The sequence below is a fragment of the Cygnus olor genome, chromosome 2 (genome assembly GCF_009769625.2).
Source record: "Cygnus olor isolate bCygOlo1 chromosome 2, bCygOlo1.pri.v2, whole genome shotgun sequence".
NCBI lineage: Eukaryota > Metazoa > Chordata > Aves > Anseriformes > Anatidae > Cygnus > Cygnus olor.
In genome coordinates, this window is record NC_049170.1 from 137,378,042 (window position 1) to 137,402,564 (window position 24,523).

Sequence of the window (24,523 nt, forward strand, 5' to 3'; positions counted from 1 at the left end):
AAGTCTTACAAACACACGTGAATTTATCAAAGCCCTCATCATCTGATGCTGATTTTCTACTCCATGTAAATAAATATATGAATATTTATTTATTTATATGAATGATTTATTTATTTCATCTTTATAATCAAACAATCCTGTTTTTTTCTGTATTACTTGACAGAGTAGGAGTAATCTCAGTCTGTATTTCTGACTGGAGCCTATAGCTCTTACTCTTGAGCTTGTATCAGAATTTGTTTTCTCAGTTCCACGACTAACCAGGGAGTAGGGATCTTCTGTGCTAGGTGCTTCCCACACAGAGAGCTGTGGACCTTCTAGCCCTGATCAGCTTGTTGAGTAAATGAATCGATACATAGGAGTTACAAGCATTGAATCAGAGTGGTGTTGGCAAATAGCACATTTTCAAAATTTTGTGTGGAGTTCTGTTAGGATGGGAGGGTTGTTGAGAGAAAAACAAAGCAGATGGAAGCTGATAAAATGGAAGGATGGAAGCTGTGTCCAGTAATGGGCTCTTTGTTATGTGAGACACGGAGAGTCCACCAAAGGGCCATGAAGATGATGAAGGGCCTGGAGCAGCTCTCTTTTGAGGAGAGGCTGAGAGCTGGGACTGCTCAGCCTGGAGAAGAGGAGGCTCAGGGGATCTCATCACTGTCTGTAAATCCCTGAGGGGGGGGGTGCAGGGAGGACGGATCCAGGCTGTGTCTGGTGGTGCCCAGTGCCAGGACAGGAGGCCCTGGGCACAAACTGGCCCCCAGGAGGCTCCCCCTGAGCACCAGGAGCACTTCTGTGCTGTGCGGGTGACGGAGCCCTGGCACAGGCTGCCCAGAGGCTGTGGGGTCTCCTCCTTGGAGCCCTTCAGAAGCCGCCTGGACGTGGTGCTGGGCACCCTGCTCTGGGTGTCCCTGCTTGGGCGCGGGTGGCACCGGGTGGCTCCAGAGGGTCCTGCCAGTCTCAGCCACCCTGGCAGTCTGTGATAAAACCACAAAGAAGAGGCAGAGATAATGAACTCAAAGGAACTGGAATGAGAAAGGAAGTCAAAGAGGGGCATAGGAGGTTGGACCAGGAGATTGGCCAGAATGAAAAGCACAAATACCACACCAGCATCTCTGCTGCAGCCTCTGGTGGGGCAGCAGCTTCTGCTTCTCTTGCCTTCGGTCTACTTTGAGGCTTTATTTGTGCTGCCTGAGCCCACACAGCTTGAGGCAGCTCAGTCCTTTCTGTGCCTGTGGGCCCCAGGGTGAGGCAGCTGTTCCTGACGAGGAAGAACTGTGCTTTCACCCAACTTGCCTTGCCTCTGTTTGACAAGGGCTCCTGACAGCTGCTGGAAGGTAGGCCCGGCTGACCTCGGGCTATCTGGAAAGCTGCAGTGAAACAGCACAGCATCGTCACGAACTGAGGCTCAAAAGTAAAAGCAAATTCCAAAAGCTTTCCTCAGCATGGATCGCAGCAAGGAAAGGATTCATAACGAAGCAGTCACTAGCCATCTGAGCAGGCATAAATATTGATATTACTTCTCACAACTAAAGACTCGGTTTCTGCGGGAGTAAGAACAGAAGGAAGTGCCGCCACGTGGGGGTTATTGCATGGATTTTCCTGGTTGGACTCTGGTAATCGTAGAGGAAAATGGATGTGTACTGTTACTGAGGAAACAAGCCTCTCAGGGAAGTGCAGCTTTTCCCCGGTGTGAATTTTTGCTGCCTCGTGCTCCCTCAAGTCAATTAACCTAAAACCTACAAATGGCACATGCCATGGCTCCTCACAGTTATTATATGGAGTTGCATGTGGATTCAATAATAAACAGTGCAGGAATGGATTCAAGTTTATATTCCTCTTTAAATATTTGTATTCCTATAATGGAATATTGCCCATTTTTCTCCGTAGGTGCCAGCTTGCGTGATGACCTCAGTAAATACTTCTGGTTTCATCATTCTCAAGGGGACACGATGACAGTTCAGGATCCAAACCAGATGAATCTCTGTGCTGCTGTTTGGACTGTTGTCTCCTATGTAATTGCTGACATGGAAGAGATGTTGCCAAGGTAATAAAACAGCAAGAAAGAAGATTTCTGTTCTTCAGTAAAGGTTGTGAGTCCACTAATGCATGTGGTCTACAGCTGTAGGAAATTCCTTTTTTTCACCCTGATTTTGCACATTATTATATCTGTTTCCCTCAAAGTTGCATACTCCTTTACACATTCCTGATTCTTTTTGCTGCTTTAATGTTTTCCATTTGTGATTTTCCATTCAAGTTTATTTTTTAAGTACTTTTTAAATTTTCGATGAAAGTATGATGCCTCTCTGTCATAGTAAAATATACATTTCTGTACAAACTGATCCTGTGCAGCAGGAAAAAATGTAAGGAAATAAATTCATTGCATCAGAATAATTATTGTATTGAGTTAGTGAACATGTTTATGAGTTAATTTTCTGCCTTTCAATCTGTGCATTCATATGATATTCTATTAACAAAACAGCCTTTTCTACTTACTCTTTTAAGGCAATGCTGTATTTTTCAGGCTCTAGGACAAATTGATCATAGAATCATTAAATGGCTTGGGTTGGAAGGGATCTTGAAGATGATCTAGTGCCAACCCTTCCCTGGCATGCGCAGGGATGCCACCTTGGCTGTTCTAATGGTAATATATAGTAAAATGGTCAGTTAATTGTCAAACTGGTAAAATGGTATGGCTTTAGATAGCTCAGTCAGCCCCTACTGCTGAATCTTAATAAAGATCTTCATGCAAGGCTCGGATAAACCAGGACCTAGAGGATAGAAAGTCAATAACGGGATTTCCAGCTCTCCAGACAGCAGCAGCTCCTGTGTTTCTTTGGTCACCTCCCCATGGAAATCTGTGCCTGTCCTTTTCTTTCTGATGGAAAACTCACAGTAGTGACATGCAGAGAATTGTGCGTGGCAGTTTTTCTCTGAAATGCCTTGTTGTTTCAGAGACAGCCATCACAGCTGTGATTTGTGGCCTTCACTACTTGCCAACTGATGTCCAAATGAAGTGTAAGAGCAGATTTTGGTTCATGCTGCTGAAGCCATTCACAGAGCTGCCCCTCTCTCTTTGCTGGGAAGCTCTTCCCTGCTGGAATTTAGGCAAGAGGACGCTGGTACATGGGCACTTTTAAGGAGGAGTGAACCTGGGAATCTGATTATTATATTCTACCCTGTGGTTTGGTTTTGTTTGGTTTGTTGTTGTTTTCTTTGTTAGTTTGGTTGGTTTGGTTTTGCTTTGTTTTTGCTTTGTTTTGTTTGTTTTGCCTTCCTGCTGAAAGATGTTTTATATTCAGAGTTTTGGAAGTTTCTGTAAAGCAGATAAAGACTGGTGTTGGGGAACATTTTAGAGCATATGATTTCTTCTAATTTCTTTGTGACATGGTGCTTGTTTGTGGTTTTAAATTTTACAACAAGCAGACTTGCTGATGTGACTAACTGCTGCAATATAATCAATGCAAAACAACGGATGTAACAAAACAACGCACAGTATTAAACCAAATGGCAGGCAATCTCATGTGCTGTTGATCAGTTCTGTATTAGAGCAATAGCTTAGTGATAGGCCATTCATTTTTATGGAATTAATAACTGTGATACCTGTTTACCATGATAAACCCCCTAATAGCGGTTTTACATCACATTTATTAAATATTTCGATTTTCCCTCCAAATCATTTCAGGAACATAAAAGCTGCCTAAGATACTCTGCTATTTCTTTTTGAAGAAACAGTATTGAAATAAAGTTGGCAAAAATGTCCTGTGCTTTCAAGGCATGTCGTGTGTGTGTGTTCATTTTTCCTTACTTGTCTGGCAAGAGCAAAGCTAGTGATGCTCACTGCTGACATGCCCTCAACTGTCTCTGAATCCAGCCTTTTGACCTTCATAGAATACATCAACTCTCTTCTGCATCCTTTTTCCTCAAGGTATGCTGCTGTCTACATCAGAGGTTCAGAAGGGTTTTCAGTGAAGTTAAATTTATTGTTACGAGTCTTCACCTGTGCTCACCTGAAAACAGGGTTTATTTGTGTTTTTCTCCATTGTTGAAGGAAATCCTTAATTGCCTTAAGTCAGGCAGAGCATCTTGGGAGTCAGGAATGCCCTCTGGAGTGAAGAACAATGATGCTGTATGCACGTTGACTCCAAAATACGTCCCAAGACGTGCTTGTTGGCTCATAGGTTAAATAAGATAGGCCATAAAAATTAAAACCATAGTGCCCCCGAAGAAAATTTAACCTTCACAGCAACTTCAGATACATACAGGGCAGATTTTGAAAAAAAAAATATATATATATATCAAGAATCAAGATTACAATCTTATTTTTATATTAACTGAAATTAACTTTGATATATAAAATATATGTGTATTATATACATATAATATATGCATATTATATATATATAGTAACTTTTATTTCTGAATTTGATTTTTCTGAAACATTTTTTTTTCCTTATAAAATCTGGTTTTGATTAAAATAAGACATGGTCTTTTTGATTCACCTCTTCTATTTGGTCTGACCTGCAGTAGTCTCAGATCTTAAATTTTGGCTGTTCACAGTGCTCTCCTGATAACCTTGCCTGTTCAAAAATTTCCATAAATGGAGGGATGTTAATAAATTTCTTTCCTTTCCCAGTGGGTTTTTGTACCTGCTGTGCAATGGCTCATCATTATCCCTGCTCAGTGAAGCAACTCTGCTGTATCAATTTCTGGCAATTAAACATATATAAGTTGATCAATTTTCAATTTAAAGAACTTCTTAAGTGATACAGGTATACCAACATAACTTTCCCTTCCACTTGTACGCCACCTCTCATCTTTGAGTAACCTGGTTGTCTTACTTCAGCTGAGAAAATAGTAGTTGAGAATATTATGTATATATCATTGTCAGGGTCACCTGTCATAAATTTTTGCTTTTGGTAAGTATTTTGACGTCGTTCTAAGATAAAGAGACCATGTGTATGTTTCCCTCTGATAAAATAAAATGCTGTCAGCTTTGGACTAGATTGCTTTTTGCCTGCAAAGGTCTGTGAGCTTAGAGCTGAAAAAAGAGCAGTAGTATTTAAATATGTGTCAAAAAATTTAAATTTCAAATAAACATCTTCCTGAAGGTATTACAAATCTCTTGCATCTGGTGAGAAGAAGGGAGGCCCCTGGGTAGGCTTCCTTTCTGCTACAACTCAAAGCTTTCAGACACAGTTACAGAGGGACGAGTCAGATACATAATTCATTTACCCGATCAGACTATAGCACAAATGCTGATGAAAAGTCTCTTTTCAATACTGCATAAAGTAACGTAGGTAATTTTGCCAGTAATAAAAGAAAAAATATAGGATTGGGAACAAAGTTGCTGCTTTTGTCCTTCGTGTGTCAAGACATTATCAGAGTTTCACTGCCACTATTTGAATGATTTAGTTTTATATGATCCCACAAGAGTTTTACCTCTCTTAAAATAATTAAAACCAAAGGAAGGGAGTTATTTCTTTGGGCCAAGAGATGAAGCTGTTCTTCTGCTGTTACACTGCAAACATCGCTGGCTGCATATTTAGTTAGTATGCTTCCCCATGACAATTTGAGACACTTTCATTTACCATGAGTAAATATCAAGCTGATCTTGATATCTATATCTGTCTCATGAAATATACATACCATCTAAATGTGCCCAAATGATTAATTTACTGCTGTGTAATGATTAGCATAAAAATCTCATCACTGCACAGGATAGAAATGTTACCACTAATTGCTGGTTGAAGAGAACAATGTTTTCTGCATAGAAATTAATGATGCATGCATTGCAGCTTACTCTCGAATGGGAAAATTCAAGACTTTCTGGAAGAGAAGCTTCTTGACTTTGTTTCTTCTCTTTTCGACTAAATGATATGAGAGCTGGATCATGTATGATAGAAAGGAGTAATATTTTGTGCAGTTACTTCTGGAAGCTCCAGCCCCTTTCTATGAAGGTTTGGCCAGCTACAGAACTGTGATACGTAATCACAGTTGTTTCATAAATATATTCGGCTAGCACCTGATGGAGGCCTTAAGGCACCTCCTTTCTTATTAATCTGCTTTGCCCTTGGAGCAGGGACCTCCGTGACAACTTAATATCCAGCTCTGTTTTTGGCTCGCAGTTTGATTTCACTTCAGGACAGACCAGCCTCCTTTATTTATGTTACATTTTTCTTTTCCAAGGCTTTTTGGTCTTTCACTCTGTCTTTCTCAGTGTCTGTACAGTGGTACGGACACTAGGAATGACTGACTGACTGAGAAAATCTGCATATTTTATGCCTTGGGGCTCAAGAACTGCAAGGTACAGTTGAGATGACTCTGAAGAGCACGTTGGTGAGAGCTCCATCAGGGCCACCACTTGCCCTTATCACTGGCTACGGTACTGGCAGGCAGAGCTTTGTATGGAAACTAAAGAGGGAAGCTCCAGAGGAGAGACCACAAAAATTAGAGCAAGATAACACAGAGGCAGGGACAATGGCTTCAAGTACTGGTTTTTACTCTGCTGTGCTGGGTGAGCTGAGAAGCGCTACCTGAACCTGCCTCAGATTCAGTGGTCAATGGTAGCAGTGATGTTTCTCCTATTCTCTCATGCTTGGGGTAGCCTGAATTAACAACCCAGTATTAAAATTCACGATGAATGTAAAATGCAAGTTCATAGCAGAGTTGAGGTCCCATTGGAAGACAAGAATAAGACATAAGGGATGTTTAGCCACGTGAGAATTCATCTGTAAAATGTGTGTGTTTTAGGAGTTACTATTTGCATATACATTACTTGTATTATTTGCATTTGCATTGCTATTTGCATCTGCTATTTGTCATGACAAACAATAAGAAACATTCCTGATAATGGTATTTCGAAATAGAAAGTGGTCATTACGTGTATCTGTTTTAAAGCAATGGCACTTTGCATCCAGGAAGGACGTGGGACAATTGTGTGTGTGTCCATTACACACATAGTACTATTTATATATTTCATTTCACAGCTGTGCACTGTCACACACAGACCAAGTCTCCTTCCCAGTCACTGCAGACTACTGGCGATTTTTCAGTATTATTGTGGGAAGCCTTTTTCAATGGGAAAAGAGGAAAAGAGAGGAAGTCCTTTTTTTTTTTTTTTTTTTTACCCCAAAACCACACAGGCAATCAGTCCTAAAGCTAAGTTTAGGGTACAGAAGTTCCTACATTACCCAAAGCGTACTGCCTGTAAATGAGATGTCACTCTCTTTTTATACTGAGATCATTTTGAAGCTGAGGTGTAAAATTTTGCGCAAAAATGATGTTTTTGAGTCAGTACACAAATTCAAGAGAGAGAGATGAGAAAGTTATTTTTATGTTTTCCATCATCTGAAAAAGTTACTAACTTCTGGAAGGAAGATAAGGAGGTCTACACCCTTTATATGAACCTTAAAAGCTATTCAAACATAGCAACACCCCTTTCCCTCTCTATGCATAATACAGGGAAGCTTTCTTATCCTGAAGGTTACATCTTCATTTCTGCTTTTTATCAAAGTATTTATCTTGCCTGCAGAATTTGCCAAAAAAAAATACAATAAAATAAAAATCTGGGTTAAGAGAGTGGCAACTATAGTCTTTAGTCTTATTTGGAGCTGAGATAAAAGTACTTGCATGTATCTTGATAAATACAAAAAGTCTTGTGAATGGACTGGATATTTAGGAGTCTTTGAAAATGTGATTTCACTGTGGTTCTTTGTGACTTGTGTTATAATTTCTGGAATTTTTTGACTTCAGTTTTGTGAATATGATTATTCAATATTTTACTTACCCTAAATCATCTCTACCCCTGCCTTTTCTGGGTGTGTTATGTCAGTGGTACAGCCGCAGAGAATTTGTATCTTATTGCCTGTACTTAAAATCAACCTTCCCGGTTCTTTTATACTTCAAGTTGTCATGTTTGATTTTGCTTTAAATTTCTATCACTAGGACAGAAAAGTATCAAGGCTTTTAGTATCATATACAATGTAGAGAGGCTGAAGATTGCTTAAAAGCAGATAACAAAATATCTACATTTTTAAATAAAATTGCCATGCTGTTATTTCTGTGCCTATTATCAAGCTTTAGCTCATCAGTAAGTTGAGTTTAATAAAAGGAATTACTAGAAAGCGAGTCATGGGACATTTAACCATGCAGAGTTTAACAAGCATAAATCACTGCATAGTTTCTGAATGGAAATAAAATGTTGACTGCTCTACCCCTCCAAATTGCTCCTCGTAGAAGCAGAGGAGGCTATAAATATCTACAGGGAAGTGCATGCTTCTCTTCAGCAGGGATTCTCAATGCTGAGCTCTGCACAGTATTTATTTTGTCTTTATAATGTAGCCTGAACCTCAACCATGAAATGTCGAGAAGCAAATGCACACTAGTTGTGAATTCCTATATGCCCTTTTTGGCATGGTAAACAGGATATAGCTCTGCTGGGAACGGAGCCTGGCTTTAATATTACTCTCCCTCCGTGCAGGGGTCCTTTTGGCTGTAAGGGAAGCTTATTGGAAGGCTACGTATGAGCAGTAGAATTAATTACCTTAAAATTTTGTCTTGTTAGTTCTTCATAAAATGATGAAAATGCATTTTTATGTACAAATACCTTTAGCTTGTTTAAAAGCTGACCTTAGTTCTTGGCATGTGAAGTTGCTGAAACCTGTCTTTGTTCATCTCATAAAGAGTAGTGTTTCCATACGTATAAGATAAAATATTTCAGTAAACTCTGTGTAAGTACCGTATGCATTAAACAGCAACCTATCAACGTTGTAAAAATGAGACTGTTTATTAAGAGAAATAAATTTCTAATTATAAAGAGAGGATTCATTTGGCAAGTTGATAGAAGGGACTGGACTTGATAGAAGGAAGTCTAGGCTTTTGATTAAAATCCCCTTTCAGATGTGTCACACTGAGCATTCACTTGAACTCAAAGGACAAATTAGAGCAAATCTGCATCTACTTGTCTGTCGATCAAACTCCCAGCAGTGTGTGTTGGTATCAGCAGGGGCTGCTCCGCAGGAGGCTGGGTGGTTCCAGATTTCTCCATCCCCTACGTGTTTGATAACACACTGCGTGTGCTATATTCCTGGCTATAAGTACTGTGGAAGCTTGAATTTATGGGGTGAGGACCACAGGCATTTGCTGGGAATGTTTTGCAAGAAAAGAGTGATACAGCTGTGCCCGACACCGGGTCTTTGTGTTATAAATAATAAACCAGCCGTTGATAGCTCAGCCACTTGTGTCAGCCTGGGTGGTTGCCCCATATCCCATGGTAAGGGCGATCACCCCAGGCCTCACGTAGAGAAAAGAGGACTGAAGATTGGTTGACCCCAAGCTCCTTCCACACAGCTAATGCGGGATCACCACAGAGACTCCGCTCAGCCCCTGGGTGCAGAGGTCTGTTGCATCCATGGCACTGAAATGAGAGGAGAGTTTCCAAGCTTGGTGACTGTGTGTAGGTGAAAATATACATATATATGTATATATATATATATTTTTTTTTCCACTCCAAATGGTTGAAGTTCAGGAAGAGCTTGGGGTCACAGGCTCTTTTTTTTTTTTTTCCCTCACAAATAGCCTGAATTATAGTTCAAACTGCAGCATGTGTCTTGTATGTGTCTTAAACTTGGAATCGCAATGGATTTGTAATATATAACATTGTCATCACACTGTGAAATCAAAGTCGAATACTTTTCATGTTCCATATCTCTGCGTTTCAGGACTGTGTCTAAACAAGCAGGAACAGAAATGGCTGTCAGTGGAGTGCTTGACGGTATCTTCAAAGCAGAAGAACTGAGTAAACATTTGCTGTGTGTGCTTTATTAGGTGTCAACGAAAACTTTATCCCTCCCATCCTCATCTGTGACGTGATGGATGGGGAAAACCTTACTGCTCTGTGTTTCTGCCATGGTTAGTCTTAGAGTTGCTGCTGCAGTACTTCTAAATCTGTTTGAGGTGTGAGATTATACAAGACATCAGGATTTGGCAAACATCAGAGGGGTTGCAAATGTACTAACGTTGTTTATTGCACGGTGTTTATGATCCTTTAAAACAGAAGTTTTGGAGTTTTGCACTATCTGCAGAAATGTTATAGTGACCGGCTAGAGCTTTGGGAGATCTCTGTTAGTTGTAAAATAGCAAAATGAAATTAAGACCTGTTTTTTTTTAAGTTATCAATTTTAGATTCCTCTGTAGAAAAAAAAAAAAAGAAAAAAAAACGTCAGCACAGTTTAAAATAACTGTAGGAAGAATTCCCAGAGTTCTTTTGATTTACACTGACTAAAAATATGAAGAAATGAAGACAGAAGCTTCAGATAAGCATTGGTCACGTCAGTAGGAATTTCTTTTAAAATATTTGCAAATGTGCACAGATGGTATTGGGTGTTCTGCACTGTAGCAGGGAAAGCAGTTTTCCCAAAGTTATTGTGATTTCTACAAAAATCTTTCTGTTGCCATTAATCCCCAGCATTCTAACAAGCTCCAAATTTACTGCCATGCTGTAAAAATCTGCTTTCTGGCCACTTTTTTTCCTTTGGATCAGCTCAGTCTGGTGGTTTTAACATACGACAATAAAGCAGGAACTCCCAAGCCCTAATCCTGACTCGGTAACCATCTTGCTGGGTGGTCTTGGCACACCTTACAGGTACGTCTCCTGTGTGGATTTAATCTGTGAAAAATAAAACCAAAAAAGGTCTATTTCCTAGACTGGATGCTATCAAAAGCATGGAACACTGTTTGTTCAAATGAGGAATCCTTTATCTTTGGTCATAACCTGAAAGCAGCTGAGGTTTTGGCATCACGTAATTAGGGTCCATAGGTGAGTTAACTTTGCAACTAGACAATAACAGCTTGGCTAGAATCTAAATACCATTGTGGCCTGACTTCACTGCGACTGATTCATAGTTTGGAATGGAAAACATATCAGAATTTTGTGGGTTTTTTTGACCTCAAAACAGATGAAACCTTGGAGTTGTGTTTTCTGTTGGTTAAAAAATTGGATCCTCTGCATGTGAAATTGTAGACCTTTCCCTTCAAAGACCTGAGCAGAGACTTCAAGAAAGTAGCATCAAGAGGAAAAAATAGAAACGTTTAGTACAAAAATCATCATGCGTAGTAATACCATGAGCCTGTAAAGAGGGAATGTATTCCAAAATTGAAGTGTTGGTTGTTTGGCTGTTTCCAAAAATGAGAGTTAGGTTCCACCCTTCTGCATTATTCTGGACAAAAATCCACACAAAACTCACGTATGCTGCTTCTGTTCATGTGGTTACGGAGCCTTCAGTACAAATAATTAGGAGTCATCCCTCATAAAGTATTACAAGTTAGTGAAATGTCAGAGGATTTCCCTCTATGTTCAGTTTTATTACAAATTCTTTTACTTTCCTTTCCATTTCCTTAGTAGATACAATTAATGACACTGAAGGCTTCTCAGGGTATAAATTAAAGTGAGAATTTGAAGTAATGCCAGTGGCTTAAGAAGACTGTTTACTGATAACTCTGTTTTCAAGCTCCTGAATACATCAATTACTTGCTTTTTCACCTGCCAACCCCTGGCTCCAGATTTGATACATGGTATTAACTGCATCACTTTGCTAAAGGAAATTACAACAGAACTTAGTTATATAAAACTGCTCTTTGTACTTTAGGTGAAACTAAAATTCAAAACGACTTCACGGCCTCAAATACCTTTTTCCAAATGCTTTCATTAAAAGTCAATTTCAATTTGTGTCACTAGCAATGTGCATATTCACAATTCACACAGCCAAAAAACAAAGCAGCATGAGGAGAATTTATTCCTCCTGCAGGCAGTCAGGTAATCAAAAAGTTTTGGGGAATAAAGTTGAACCAGCAATTACGTACAATGGATCTGAGATGCTGCTCCCCTCTAAACTGGAGTCAGGCTCCAGATTTCAGAAACCACATCAGTTTGCCAGCAACGACCACCAAAACCAATTTAATGTCATATGACAAAGAGAAGGAATGAACACCGTATTTATGTCTTGCATTTAGTGTGGAAAAATACCTCAACATCTTTAGGGAAATGCGATGTATAAAGTAAAATGCCAAGAAGTGCAAGTGGGAAGATGAGAAATTCGTAATGCGCCCACGTACAGTAACATAGCACTATCATACCTGAGGCACTCAACTGTTCCATGAGCTGGAAAAAATAAAGAGGAAACTGAAGACCAAAATGCCTACTTTTAGTGCAACTACATAAGAAGTTAGAAGTTTGAATCCAGGAAACACTCCAGTTGCCTCAGATGTTGTTATAGGACCAAGACTTGGGCTGGCTGATGGCAGGCTTGGAAGTTTAAAGCAGCTTTAAGCAGACCTAAGCCAGCTGGATGGAAGAAGTGTATAAGTGATGGGTTCGTTACTGTTCATCACCCAAGTAGGTGAAAATCAGCTGATCTTGGTGCGCTTTTATTAGGATTCTGGTTCAAGGGAAATTGGAAACAACAACCCTTGGTGCCAGAACTCTTGTACGAAGTTGTGGTTGGAAACTGCAGTGTGTAATATTGCTGTAGCAGGGCTTTTCATCTTTCTTTTTCCTTTCACAGAGGATTGTTTCATGCAGTCAGTTCTGAGTCTTTTGTCAAGGTTTACTTTAAAGTTTGAAATTGATGGGCTTCCCACTATTTCCCCTGAGCAAGTTTTCTTTGCAATGAATCTTCTCTGCAAACTTCTTTGGAGCTTGTAACTGACCAGTGGGATAACACTGGTGGTCAATGTGCTTGCAGAATCTTCAGGCATAAAAAATCTGCCCTTTGATTGGTCATCTAGGAGAAAATGGAGTTCGTGCGACTGCAGATGTTGATGATTTATTTATATTGCACGCAGTGATTCTTAATTGAAGAAAGAAAGGGAGAAAAGCCCAACTGTTTTGCTGCTTCTCCAGCTCTCTGAGGTCAGCTGCCTTCGTGGGATTTCAGCAGCAGCAGGAGGATAACAGGTGGAAGGAAAACTGATGCATGGATCATGGGGGCAGTGCTCTTCGGCCGTCATATCGCTGTGCTATTTGCCTTCAGTATGTCACTGAAAATTCAATATCTCAATAACACATCCAGAGCAGGCTTGAGAAATCCAAAGGGCATTTCTGGCTCACCTGTCTTTATAGAGGAGACTCTGAAATGTCCAGACTTGCATCCCTTCCCCCCAAAGGGCTTTAGGTAGGACTGTAGGTTGCTATCTAATACTTCAGTGTAAACAACAGGAATAAGAGTGCATCAAAGATTGTTTTTACACTTTAATCTTTAGAAAGAAAAAAATGATTGCACATTTTTGATCATGGGTGAAGCAAAAGATACTGCACAGATGAAGTGACACGTTTCGTGGCAGGAGAAAGGTGTGGTTGTGGGAGATAAAAGGAAGGTGCACATTTTCTCACTACTGAATTTTTCTGATGATGTATCTTACAGCAAATCTCTCTTTCGTGTTTTAAGGATTCATAATTTAGCTCAAATTAAATAGCCAGCTGATTTGCATTTTAAAGAATAGTGTGGTTAATAAATAGAAAGAAGATCAGAGAGCTATGATGTAGCAAGTCCTCTGAAAGTTTCTTAATGGCAGTTAATGAAGAGAACTTCAGAATCAATACATGACTTTCCTGGGAGCCGACGTAAAGTCATTAAGACAGGAGTAATATAATGCAAGCTAGGGTGCTTGCAAGAATTCAAGCATTTGCATCCTGGGCGCTTTGTGTCTGAGGTAAAAGATCAAAACTTCTGCGAAGCAAAGTGTTACAACAGTCTAATTTGTGCAAAACAAGAGCTTTCACGAGAAACTGAAAATCATTCCCTCAAAGTGGCTGTATCATTTTGGCAACATTTCACAAAAAGTTGCATTCTCTTCTTGACTGGCTGCAGAGAGATAGATGGAGTTTTGTTTTGTTTTGAGAAAACTCGCTGCTATCTTCCTTTGTGCTTTGTGAAATGAAAAGACTGTTGCTGGCACAAAGGCCAACCCTACCGTGAGTGCTGTATACTGTTTTTCATTGTGTCGCTTAAAGTCTTTTATTTCCCACCTCTCCCCCTAGACCTAGCTACGAAAGCCCAACAAGACCTCAAAGCAAACAAGATTTTAATGCAACAAAAACAAAACCCAGCTATATTTTAAGGCTTTAAAATATTTTTCTTTCTTCGTTCGCACAGCTACCTATTTACCCTCAAACCCAGGCAGTCTCTGTGGTTCAAGCTGTTTACATCAAGAGACTCCTCTCCATCCCCATCTTCCAGTGGTGCTTTCTGGGCACTTGTATTAACTGTCATGTACTGATGCAGCTTCGTGGTGTTCTGGTACAATGTAGAAACGTCTCATTACAACTAGAAAAGCTCTTGAAATTTAATTTTTAGAGTTTTTTTTTTCATTTTTTTTTTCCATGTTGCTTCCTTTGGGTTTGGATGGTGATAGGCAGCGAACATCCCTTTAATCCTGACTGTGTCTTTGGGGAAACAACAACAACAAAAATAAATAAATTAATTAATTAATAAAAAACACAGAGAAGTTGCCCAGAGAAGCTGTGGATGCCTCATCCCTGGAGGTGCTCAAGGCCAGGCTGGATGGGGCTTTGGGCAACCTGGTGTGGTGGGAGGTGTCCCTGCCCATGGCAGGGGGTTGGAACTGGGTGGGCTTTGAGGTCCCTTCCAACCCAAACCATTCTGTGAGTCTCTGAGTCTATGAAAACAACCAGAGGAAAGCCTGTCCCTTGAGACTTGAATATAAACACGTGCTCCATGCTGGGACTTAGATTTGGCATGGCACTAGGGCTCAGGAAGGATCAGCGTTACAGCTTGCAAGCCAGTGACTGGCATGTGTTGCTCCTCAGACAGAGGGAACTTCCACTAAGTTGGACACTGAGCACAGCTTTCTGTATTGTATTTTCCTCTGAGTCTCAAGTCTGAAGAAACCCCATACTCTCAAAGGAAACTCAGTTATAAAACTGCTGTTTCTCTTGGCTTCATGGTGAAGATGTGGTGGAAAAAGTAAGTTCCTCAGTGAATTTAGGTTGTTGCTATATATAGACCTAGTTCTGTGTAAAAACATAGGAGACTTGGGAAACCTGATAAAAAAATGTGAAGGCACAAAGCCAGTTACAATCATTGTGATTTCGGGTTTTGTCGAGGAGAACCTATAATGTATTTTATGGAGTATTTAGAGCTGACATTTTAGTAAAGCCAGTTGCAGATCTTGAATGCACAGAGCCAGGCTAGCTCCACTCACTGCCAAATTCAAACACCTCAGTTGCTGGGCCTTCTCCACAGTCATCTTGCACTAATGTACTGTAATGCCTACCCTTACACAGAGTTGTAGAAAGTGGTTCAAGATCACACTAATATCTCCAAAATCAATATCTGAGTGAACCGTATCCATTTAGTGGTGTCGGCTGACCCTTCCAGCTGAATGGCTGGAAGCAGCCATTTGTAACTGAAATCCATGTTTACCCAAGATTTTCTACTTACTTGAAAAGCAATTGTAGGTTAATGGTGCCTTTGGCTGGCCAGCCCTGAAGCAATCCCAAACGGTCCCTGGCATTGGCTCCTGGTCCTTTGAAAGGACCACAAGTGAGGGCTACCATCGCCTGTGCAGTTTCTGAAACAGGCTACAGCTGTAACACACCAGGGCTGGAGAATAGGAGTTTGCTGGCTTCTGGCCATGGGATTTGCTTTCCCAATAGGCGAGCAGCTGCTTTGGCTCCACATGGAGGTGTAGGAACAGCAGTGGGTCTTTCCACAAGTCCTGAGATAACCCGTGTCAGCACGGTGACAGACCGGTGGGTGAGGCACAGCCACCATCCCAGTCTACCCGTTTGTAGTCTGAAAGATATTCCTTGGCATTGCTTCCTTTCCAACACTGGTAAAGGGAATGTTAGCAGTTTCAATGTTAATGAAATATACAGCAAAGTACAAAAGTACCCTCTGTTTGTTAGATGATGCTGTAAGATGTGGAGTGTTCTTACATCAGGTGTATTAAACATAAAATAGAGAGCTTGCTTGCAAATGCATATTGCAAAGACTATCATGTTTTCTGTCCTGTGATAAAGCTTATTAGATGCACAAGGAAGATATTTAGAGACACATTCCTGACTTAAAGTCACTGGTACCTATATGGAGGGAGGTAAAGCCTGACAAAAATCAGACCATGCAATTCTAGAAGTTATTGATTGCACAGGTTGGTTTAATTTAAATGCATTTAAAAAAAAAAAAAAAGTTTTTTTTAGTTCTTTTGTAAGAACATCAGAGTAGGTCTACCCTTTTATTTATTCACATATAGGAAGGAGTTAGTTGAATGTAGGCAGCAGCTGCTTTGATTGGCCTAGTAAACTTTTTTCCATGTGTAAAAGGCAGTGTAGAAAATATACCGAGAAGTTCTTGGAAGAGGAAAGTAGTAGGGAGAGGCATTGTGAAAAGAAGCATAAAAGAAGAGCCAGAACAGAGTTTATTTGTCTAGTTCAGGTAATTCCCCAAGCTACAGACTCCTGCTTTGGGGATAAATAGAGCCAGGGTCTTCATTCCTCCCCATGTGAGCAGGAAGAAGCTATGCACCACACAGAGCCTTCAGCAGCATCCCTGAGCTCAGCTGCACCCAGACTACATTTGTGTTTTTGTTGTTGTTGTTGTTGTTTTTCATATACAGATGAGAAGGAGAGGATTTTCCTTCTGCCTTCTGCATTTGACTTTTTCTTGTGTCAGAGATATAATGGACATCCAAGTGAAAACCAGGCTGCAGTGCAAGGTGATTAGCTGTGTTTAATAAAAATAAGTCCTTGATCTTTTATTTTTATTTTACTTGCTCCTAGCAGATGCTGTAGAAATCACAGAAATTTGACTTCTTCCAGTTTCTTCTGCAGTCCTTTGGAGAAGGAATAGAGCAGACCCCTTCACGCAGCTTTTCTGTTCTTCACAGCAGGAGGCCCACATCTCACTGGATCATCTAAGAAATATTGCATTATCAGCTCCTAATCACGATTCTCAAGTAAATAACTAATCTGAGAAGTAACTGAACATGCTGCAAAATTTTGGCCTGTGCAGTGGTTGGAAATAAAGGCAGATCTTATTGGTGATCTCTAGAAGATGTGACATTTTACATATGCACATGAATCTAGGTGGTGACTCTCAAATGAATGTTGAATTCTTTAAAGGAGGAACAAGCAGTATTAGTTATAATTAAGTAAATGGATCTGTAGTGTGTTAAGGCCCAGTGTTTGGGATTTGGAGTTCAGAATGGATACTTTTGTTTCACTGCTGATGGTTTATTTCCCTGTCAGGAGTGCCCATGGCTGCCCTGGGAAAGGATTCCCAGCTGGGGAGAGCCCAGGCTGCTCGTTTTGCTGGGCTCAGGTCAAGAAGTGTCCTCTGTGTTGGGCATAGGTCAAATCTGGGAAATGAAGGATGCTGGTGAAGGAGAGTGGGCAGCTCTTCCACCTGCAGAGAAGTTTTCCACAGCAATAGAAGTTCCTGGAAGAAAACAGAGGCAGTGAGCCTTTATCCAGTCACCTGCCAAGAGCCCACGTTCTCATCGCAAACTCCAAATTTCTTTTTGTATGCTCTGGAAGTGTTGGTGACGTGGACAGAGAAATTGAGTGCACCTTCAGCAAGTTTGTCCATGACACCAAGCTGTGTGGTGCAGTTGACATGCCGGAGGGAAGGGCTGCCATCCAGAGGGACCTGGGCAGGCCTGAGAGGTGGGCCTGTGTGAGCCTCGTGAGGTTCAACAAGGCCGAGTGCGAGGTCCTGCATCTGGGCCGGGGCAATCCCAAGCACAAATACAGGCTGGGCAGAGAATGGGTTGAGAGCAGCCCTGAGGAGAAGGACCTGGGGGTGGTGGCGGATGAGAAGCTCAACATGAGCCATCAATGTGTGCTTGCAGCCCAGAAAGCCAACCGTATCCTGGGCTGCACCAAAAGCAGCGTGGCCAGCAGGGCGAGGGAGGTGATTGTCCCCCTCTGCTCTGCTCTTGTGAGACCCCACCTGGAGCCTGCATTCAGCTCTGGGGCCCCCAACACAAGGACATGGATCTGTTGGAGAGAGTCCTGAGGAGGCCATGAAGATGACCAAGGGGCTGGAGCACCTCTCCTATGCAGACAGGCTGAGGGAGCTGGGGTTGTTCAGCCTGGAGAAGAGAAGGCTCCAGGGAGACCTTACAGCGGCCTTCCAGTGCCTAAAGGGGGCCTACAGGAAAGCTGGGGAGGGACTCTTTGTCAGGAGGCGTAGGGATAGGACAAGGGGGAATGGCTTTAAACTGAAAGAGGGGAGATTTAGATTACATATAAGAAATAGATTCTTCACTGTAAGGGTGATGAGGCACTGGCACAGGTTGCCCACAGAATGCCCCATCCCTGGAGGTGCTCAAGGCCAGACTGGATGGGGCTTTGGGCAACCTGGTGTGGTGGGAGGTGTCCCTGCCCATGGCAGGGGGTGGAACAGGGTGGGCTTTAAGGTCCCTTCCAACCCAAACCATTCTGTGGTTCTGTGCTTCTATGATTCTATGCATGCACTGATCAGCTAGGACCATGTTACAGACAATAATTTTGTTCCAGGAATTTCTGACAGCATTTGTTGTTGTCGTTTGTTTTTCACAGCACTGACATATTAATCGCATTAGGGAGTGTAACAAAAACCTCAGCTGAATTGACCCAGTCTTCCTGTCTTTTCAAATCTCTCCTACCATAATGCACTGAAAAATAAAATAATTTGAAACAATAAACTTTCATCTCCTTCCCACACCTTCATTCAAAATTAGAGTAGGCCTGCAGGTCCTAATTATTATGATAAGCAATAATTAATTTAGATACCTATGAGTCACCATTAAAACTTAGAGATCTCTAGCACAGTAAGTCTGTGTATGTGCATGTAAATGCCATACAGAAAATCCAGTCCTAGCGGCACTGAAGTTGTGTAAGCAAGAGAAAAACTTTTAAACTCAAATGATCATACTGGACCTGTGTTTTGTGTACTTGCTGTATAAGGCAAGCCCTTATACAGATTGCGTATACTATTGGCCATACCTGTGAATAGCCAGATACGATCTCAGCTAAGTTTCGAATTTGCTTCTAGCCTCCCTGTTTTTTTTTTTACTTAGACAAACATTTCATTAACTTCAATGGGAGCACAGTCCAACCTTAGCATCAGGCCCTGGGATTTAAAACTGCAACTCTATAATTAAACATACATTAAAACATCCACTGACAGTTTTGGTGGTGGTGGTTGTTTTGTTAGTTTTTATGATTATTTTTTTTAACGTTTTGTTGTTGTTGCTTTTGTTTGTTTGTTTGCTTTGTTTCTAAGTAGTTGCACAAAGAATACTGATTAGAAATCTGAAATGCCGTTGATTTGAACACTGTTTGGGGAATGATGGGTGGAAAAAAAATTGCAGTGCAAGCTTCACAGTGTGTACTTCCTGGCTTGCACAGTACATGCCTATAAAGAGAAATTGCTGTGGAATGCCTTTCCTGCAAAATAGCTCCATTTTCATGCATTGTAGAGCTTCATCATCTTCTCTTCCTGGGCTGTATTACTTTACATCCATATGAAACATTTTCAGTATGTAATTTCAGCAGGATCTCCACAACCGATTTCCTTTTTATTTGTCAAGACACTACTTTTTTAATCATCTCTGTTAATGAAATATTCCTACAAGATGATGTAAAATAAATTAACCTGATATCAACTCATATTCTTGTATGTGAATGGCTGAGTTCAAGGTTGCATTCTTTGTATGACATAAATATCTATAAATGGATATAAGAATGCGGTTTGATTACATGCCACTTAAAATAGCAAAGATGTTACAACCGGACCTGGCGGAAATTTTCTGCATGAATCATCTTTTTTCCCCAAAGAAGGAGTGACATTTATGGAAAGAATTCATTTCCTTCTGAAGTTTGGAAAGGAAAGAGAATCATCACAAATAATCACTTAGGTATTTCCAGATTTGAGACTTAAATGGTTTTTATTTCTTCATTTTTTCTCCCCATCTTTCTTCTCCTTTGCAATTGGCAGAGTAGGTCTCTGGGCTATGAGATTCTGAGGTCTTATTCCCCTCTCACCAACTTTTCAAACAATGAGGATATAGAAGGGATAGTTCAAAGGTAAGACTCCTCAGATATTATCTATTCTAATGAGTTCAGGAGAAAACTTACAAATTCATTTTCAAAATTCTTTTATATATGTATTGGTTTGTGGTGTTTTCTTTTCGGATGTTATGTTTCTTTGAAATTGTCCACTATCTGTTTTTTTTTTTTTTTCCTTTATTCAGCTCAACCTTTTGACAGTATTTTGAAATACCAATACACAGCCTAGCATTAAATTATGCTATGGTGAAATTATAAATATAATACAACAGATTAAACACAGGTGGACTTAGAGTTGCAGCAAATCTCTGCATTTTAAGCTGGATTTCAGTCATATTTAGAGCTGTGATTTGAGTTGCTACATGATAGGCTAAACTTTTCCCTGTTTGTCATCTCGTGCTGCCTGTTTGCAGTCTGTAATTACCAGCTGCATCTCTGCCTGCCTCTCCCAGCCGCGTGGAGTCTGAGCATATTGCTGATTCTTCAGAGCTGGAGCAGTCACAAACTTCAGGCTATTCCTATTACCTTTGCCCAATATCCAGTTCATCATCTATGATGACCAGTTGAAATACCGGGTCCCAAAATACAGCCTCTCCTCTTCTTTCCCTCCCTTCTCTCCCTGAGGGTCCCTCTCTGATCAAGCAGCCCTCTGCACTGTCCTGGAGCTGAATGTCTCTACCCCCAGCTTGGACCAAGCCCATGCTGGCACAAAATAATTCAAGGCTGTTTTTTCTGGCGGTCTGGACCCTTTGCACACAGCACAGAGTATTTCCATTGCAACTTATTGATTTCTGGTAAAGTGTGGCCTCCGTTTATAACCCTTTGCTGTTTAACAGCCCACATTAAAGGCTGTGTAAATTCCTTCAGAAATACCAGTGGATCAAAGGAAAAGCCAGAGTGTTGATTTATCCTATGGAAGACACAGGGAAGGGACACAAGCTGCCTTCCCATCCTCTGCAAAGGAACCGGGCACAACCTCTCTGTCCCTAAAAGGCTGGTCCCACCACCACCAGCAGAGGCAGAGCCTTCAGCTGCTCTGAGATGTGGATGCCTTGTAAAGAAATACTGGAGCAGAAGAAATTCATGAAGGGGGATTGTTCCTAAAGGCCTCAGCCAGACCATACCCAAGTGAGGATGTGATGTGCCCATGCTGACCCTTCCAGGCACCAGCAAGCCCCAAACCTGCCTCCAAATCCAAGATCCACATCTAAAAACACACAGGGAAGTCTGTTGCCTTTGCCTATATTCCAATGTGTTTCCGTTGTTTGAGTTCCTGGACCTGTGACAGTTTTCTGCTGAGGTTGGCCTTATGGCTGGTCCGAGACAGGGCCTGAGGGGCTCAGTCATCCCTCGGAGCTTTGGTTTCAACTGGATGCAGCAGAAGCACAACCTGAAGGTCTTATGGACAAAGACAATGCTTAAGGCTTTAGTCTTCACTCTGCTCTAGCCAAGACCCGGGAGGAGATGGGAGAAACCTCTCTCTCCCCATCATGACCACCAGTGGTCAGAAACAGGAGGGCTGGAGTAGAGCAAGGGTACGTCCACTATCCAAAAAAGTACTGCTACCCATAGAGGCCATTCTGTCCAACAGAGAGGAGCAAATGTGGTGTTTGGAGATGAAACCACATGTTCTGAACTAGATTTCAAATACGGACTGAAGACCAGGCTAACCAGTACCTTATTTTGAGATAAGACGACATTTTTCTGGTTGCGTGGGACTGCACTCATGCACATCACTGTGGTTTATCAGCCTTTAAGTTGGTCCAAGAAGTAGGGAGGTGAGGCCAGGATGGAGAAATAAGAGTCAGAGATGCCAGTACAGCCAGAAGAATGGTCCATGAGCAAACCTAGCTGTTGCTGCAGTCTTTTCATATGCTGTCTTCTGGCAAATCAGTCAAAACCAGAAGATGGTGGGCAGCCTTGCTGAGCTAGCCAATTCCAGCATCTTCTGATTTGTAGCTGTGACCACAATGTAGTAGCTCACACATCACTTCTGTGGAGGGAGCATCACCTGGGCCTCCGTGTGGTAGTGGAGGGAGCATGTTTCCTGCAGGCAGTCTGCAAAGGGAAAGCCAAAAGGGCAGACTCTGTCACGATACCCTCAAGAGCACGGTGAAGACAATGTGTTGGGTTTGGCCTCTGGGACACTGCAGGGGCATTCTTACTGTGCAGCCACAGCAAAGACGGGTCAGGGTGGGGACGTGGCTTTGGGGTAGGGTGGCGAGAACTTGAGCTGTTGGGTGGGACACAGCATGGGTTGGAGGGAAGCCGTACAAGCAAGGAATCAGAGCAGTGTTTCTTTTTAGGACTGTCACAAGTGCTGCGGAGGGTGAGCTCTTTTGAAAAGTGACTTCCACTAAAGTGCTGACGAAGTATTTCAGAAGCAAGCTAAGCAAAAACAAACTAACTAACACTGGGAAATAGGAGATCCTTATGGACTGCCCACATTCTTATTTCACCCAGCACTTTAGCACCCAGATATCTGATATTTTCTCAGTATGGATGGTCCATTGGAGGTGGAGGGAGACATAGGTGGAGAGCTCAGCCTGGTGGCCAGGAATCCCCTGTTCACCTCTGCTCCATTCTCTCCTGTGTGGCCACGGACAACTGGTTGACCTGAATTCCTGTCTGCCTTAATGGGGGACACCTCCCAGTTGAGTTATCAGGCTCAAGTCATGTAGAACTTGTAGAAATGCAAAGTATCTTTATTTCATGTTTATAGGATGGCAGGAACCTTCACTGTTACGTGATTAATATGGATGGCTCCATGTCTGTGGGGTGCCTGAAAGGTGAATCCGTTGTTGACCAGCAGCAGCACTTATAGGAGATTTGCATCTTGAGAAGAGTTGAGCTTTAAGTGAATCATAATTTACCCTTGTCACCTTTGGTATAACACAGAGTTGTGTGCTGCTACTTAAATATCTTTAAGTAAAAGTTTTGGTGCAGTAGATTCAGCTTAAAACGTAGCGAGTTGCTGTGAGGGTATGGCATGAAAGGGAAAGTCAGGGGCTTTCCCACCAGCCCAGTGCTGTCTATCGGAGGCAGCTCAGGAGAGGAAAACCTCTTGCTCTAGCACAGCCAGGTAAAGAAAGAGGTCTCCTTATATCACACTTTTTTCTGGGCTTTTCTGGAGCCCTCTCAGCCTTTGCCACTAGCCTCATGCTGACATCCTGAGGGATGCGGAGGAGGGGAGCCTGCTCTCCTGAGCATCCCCAACACTGGCTGGGGAGAGCAGTGGGCTCTTCCCCTGGGTTTCACTGGGAACTGCAGCATTGCAGCGCCCAGCTTCCAGGTTGGAGACCTAGGGCACAGTTTGGGTTGCAAAGGGGATTTGGGGCAATGAGCCGGGCTGTCAAGGTCCTGGTTGGCTCCCTGGCATGCCTTGTGCTGTGAGATGTTTCTGTTCTTCACACAAAGGCCCTTATTAGCAATGGAGAAATCAGTCTTCATTCATAGGTGGGAATAGACACCTGGAAGAGGCCAGGAGTCTGCAAAACACTTCTGAGTGTCTTCAAGGTAAAAAATACTGAGGCGGTGAGTGTTACCTGCTGGTAACAGAGCAGAGAGGGAACACAAAACCAAGCAGATGGGACAAGTGCACTGTAGTCAGCTGAAAGTGTGTGAGGAAATAGCTGCATTATTATTAAAAGACAGATGCACTGGGGAGTCCAAAGCCTAAAAGTCCCTTCATTATCAAGCTAAAGGCTCCAAAGAGCTGTGGCTAAAATATGAGATATCAGCCCAACAGTTCTGTTTATACAGACTTCTCCAAACAGATCTCCTGTCAGAGCTTTTGCTCCTGCAAAATCTTTCTTTTCTCTTGTGTTTTGATTTCTTTCATCTTAAAGGACATTCTGCCATTTCCCAATCTGTAAATAAAACTCGCTCTGATAAAGGTCACCAGCTCAGTCTCCGGGAAGAACTGCCCTGCAATGAAAGGCAAAGCCAATTCGGGACTTGCCAGCGCTGCCCTTTGAAGCCTCTGCTGCCAAGGTCTAATGAACATTGTCCAGCTCCTGGCACCTGCTAAACCTGCAGGAACAGCAGATCTTCCCTGTGCAATTATCCTGTGCAGCAAAATCAGGATTTCTGGAGCTTTATAACGGGTCAGGAGAGTGCCATGGTGGGCAGAGTAGAATTGCACCAGGAAAACATCCCTAGTGGATTTGGTGGTGCGTGTTTTGCTTGCCATGCATGCTGCGTGTGTGTATGCTGGAGTGCAGCGATCCCCTGCCAAAAGCCAGCTCCTTTGGCAACTCCTGCCTGAATTCCACGGGAAAATATTTGGCAAATCACACGCTGACATGTTTATCTTGTTAGCTGTCAGGATGAGTAAGTGTGCAAGCTGAATGCTATCATTCAGCTTGAATGGAGAAATAGCTACTGCTCATGAAATCTGACACAATAAACATATTTTCAAGCATGGCTTTTGTCAGATGCATATTTATCCTTTGTTCAGCC

General features: G+C 41.9%; 1 protein-coding gene across 8 annotated transcripts in view; it reads left to right on the forward strand.

The window, feature by feature from the left end:
* The window catches only part of CPQ (carboxypeptidase Q), a 192,508-nt gene that overhangs the window by 158,043 nt on the left and 9,942 nt on the right, over nucleotides 1–24,523 (forward strand). For 4 of the 8 annotated variants that reach the window (XR_005816634.1, XM_040546594.1, XM_040546595.1 and 1 more), the window contains one exon: nucleotides 1,882–2,038. Coding sequence is in view for 5 of the 8 variants with exons in the window: in XM_040546594.1 (XP_040402528.1) it covers nucleotides 1,882–2,038 (157 nt within the window). In the remaining 3 variants the exon portion in view is untranslated. Of the gene's footprint in view, nucleotides 1–1,881; nucleotides 3,770–24,523 lie in introns of those variants that run through there. The other 4 variants (XM_040546597.1, XR_005816635.1, XR_005816636.1 and 1 more) reach the window with 4 other exon arrangements.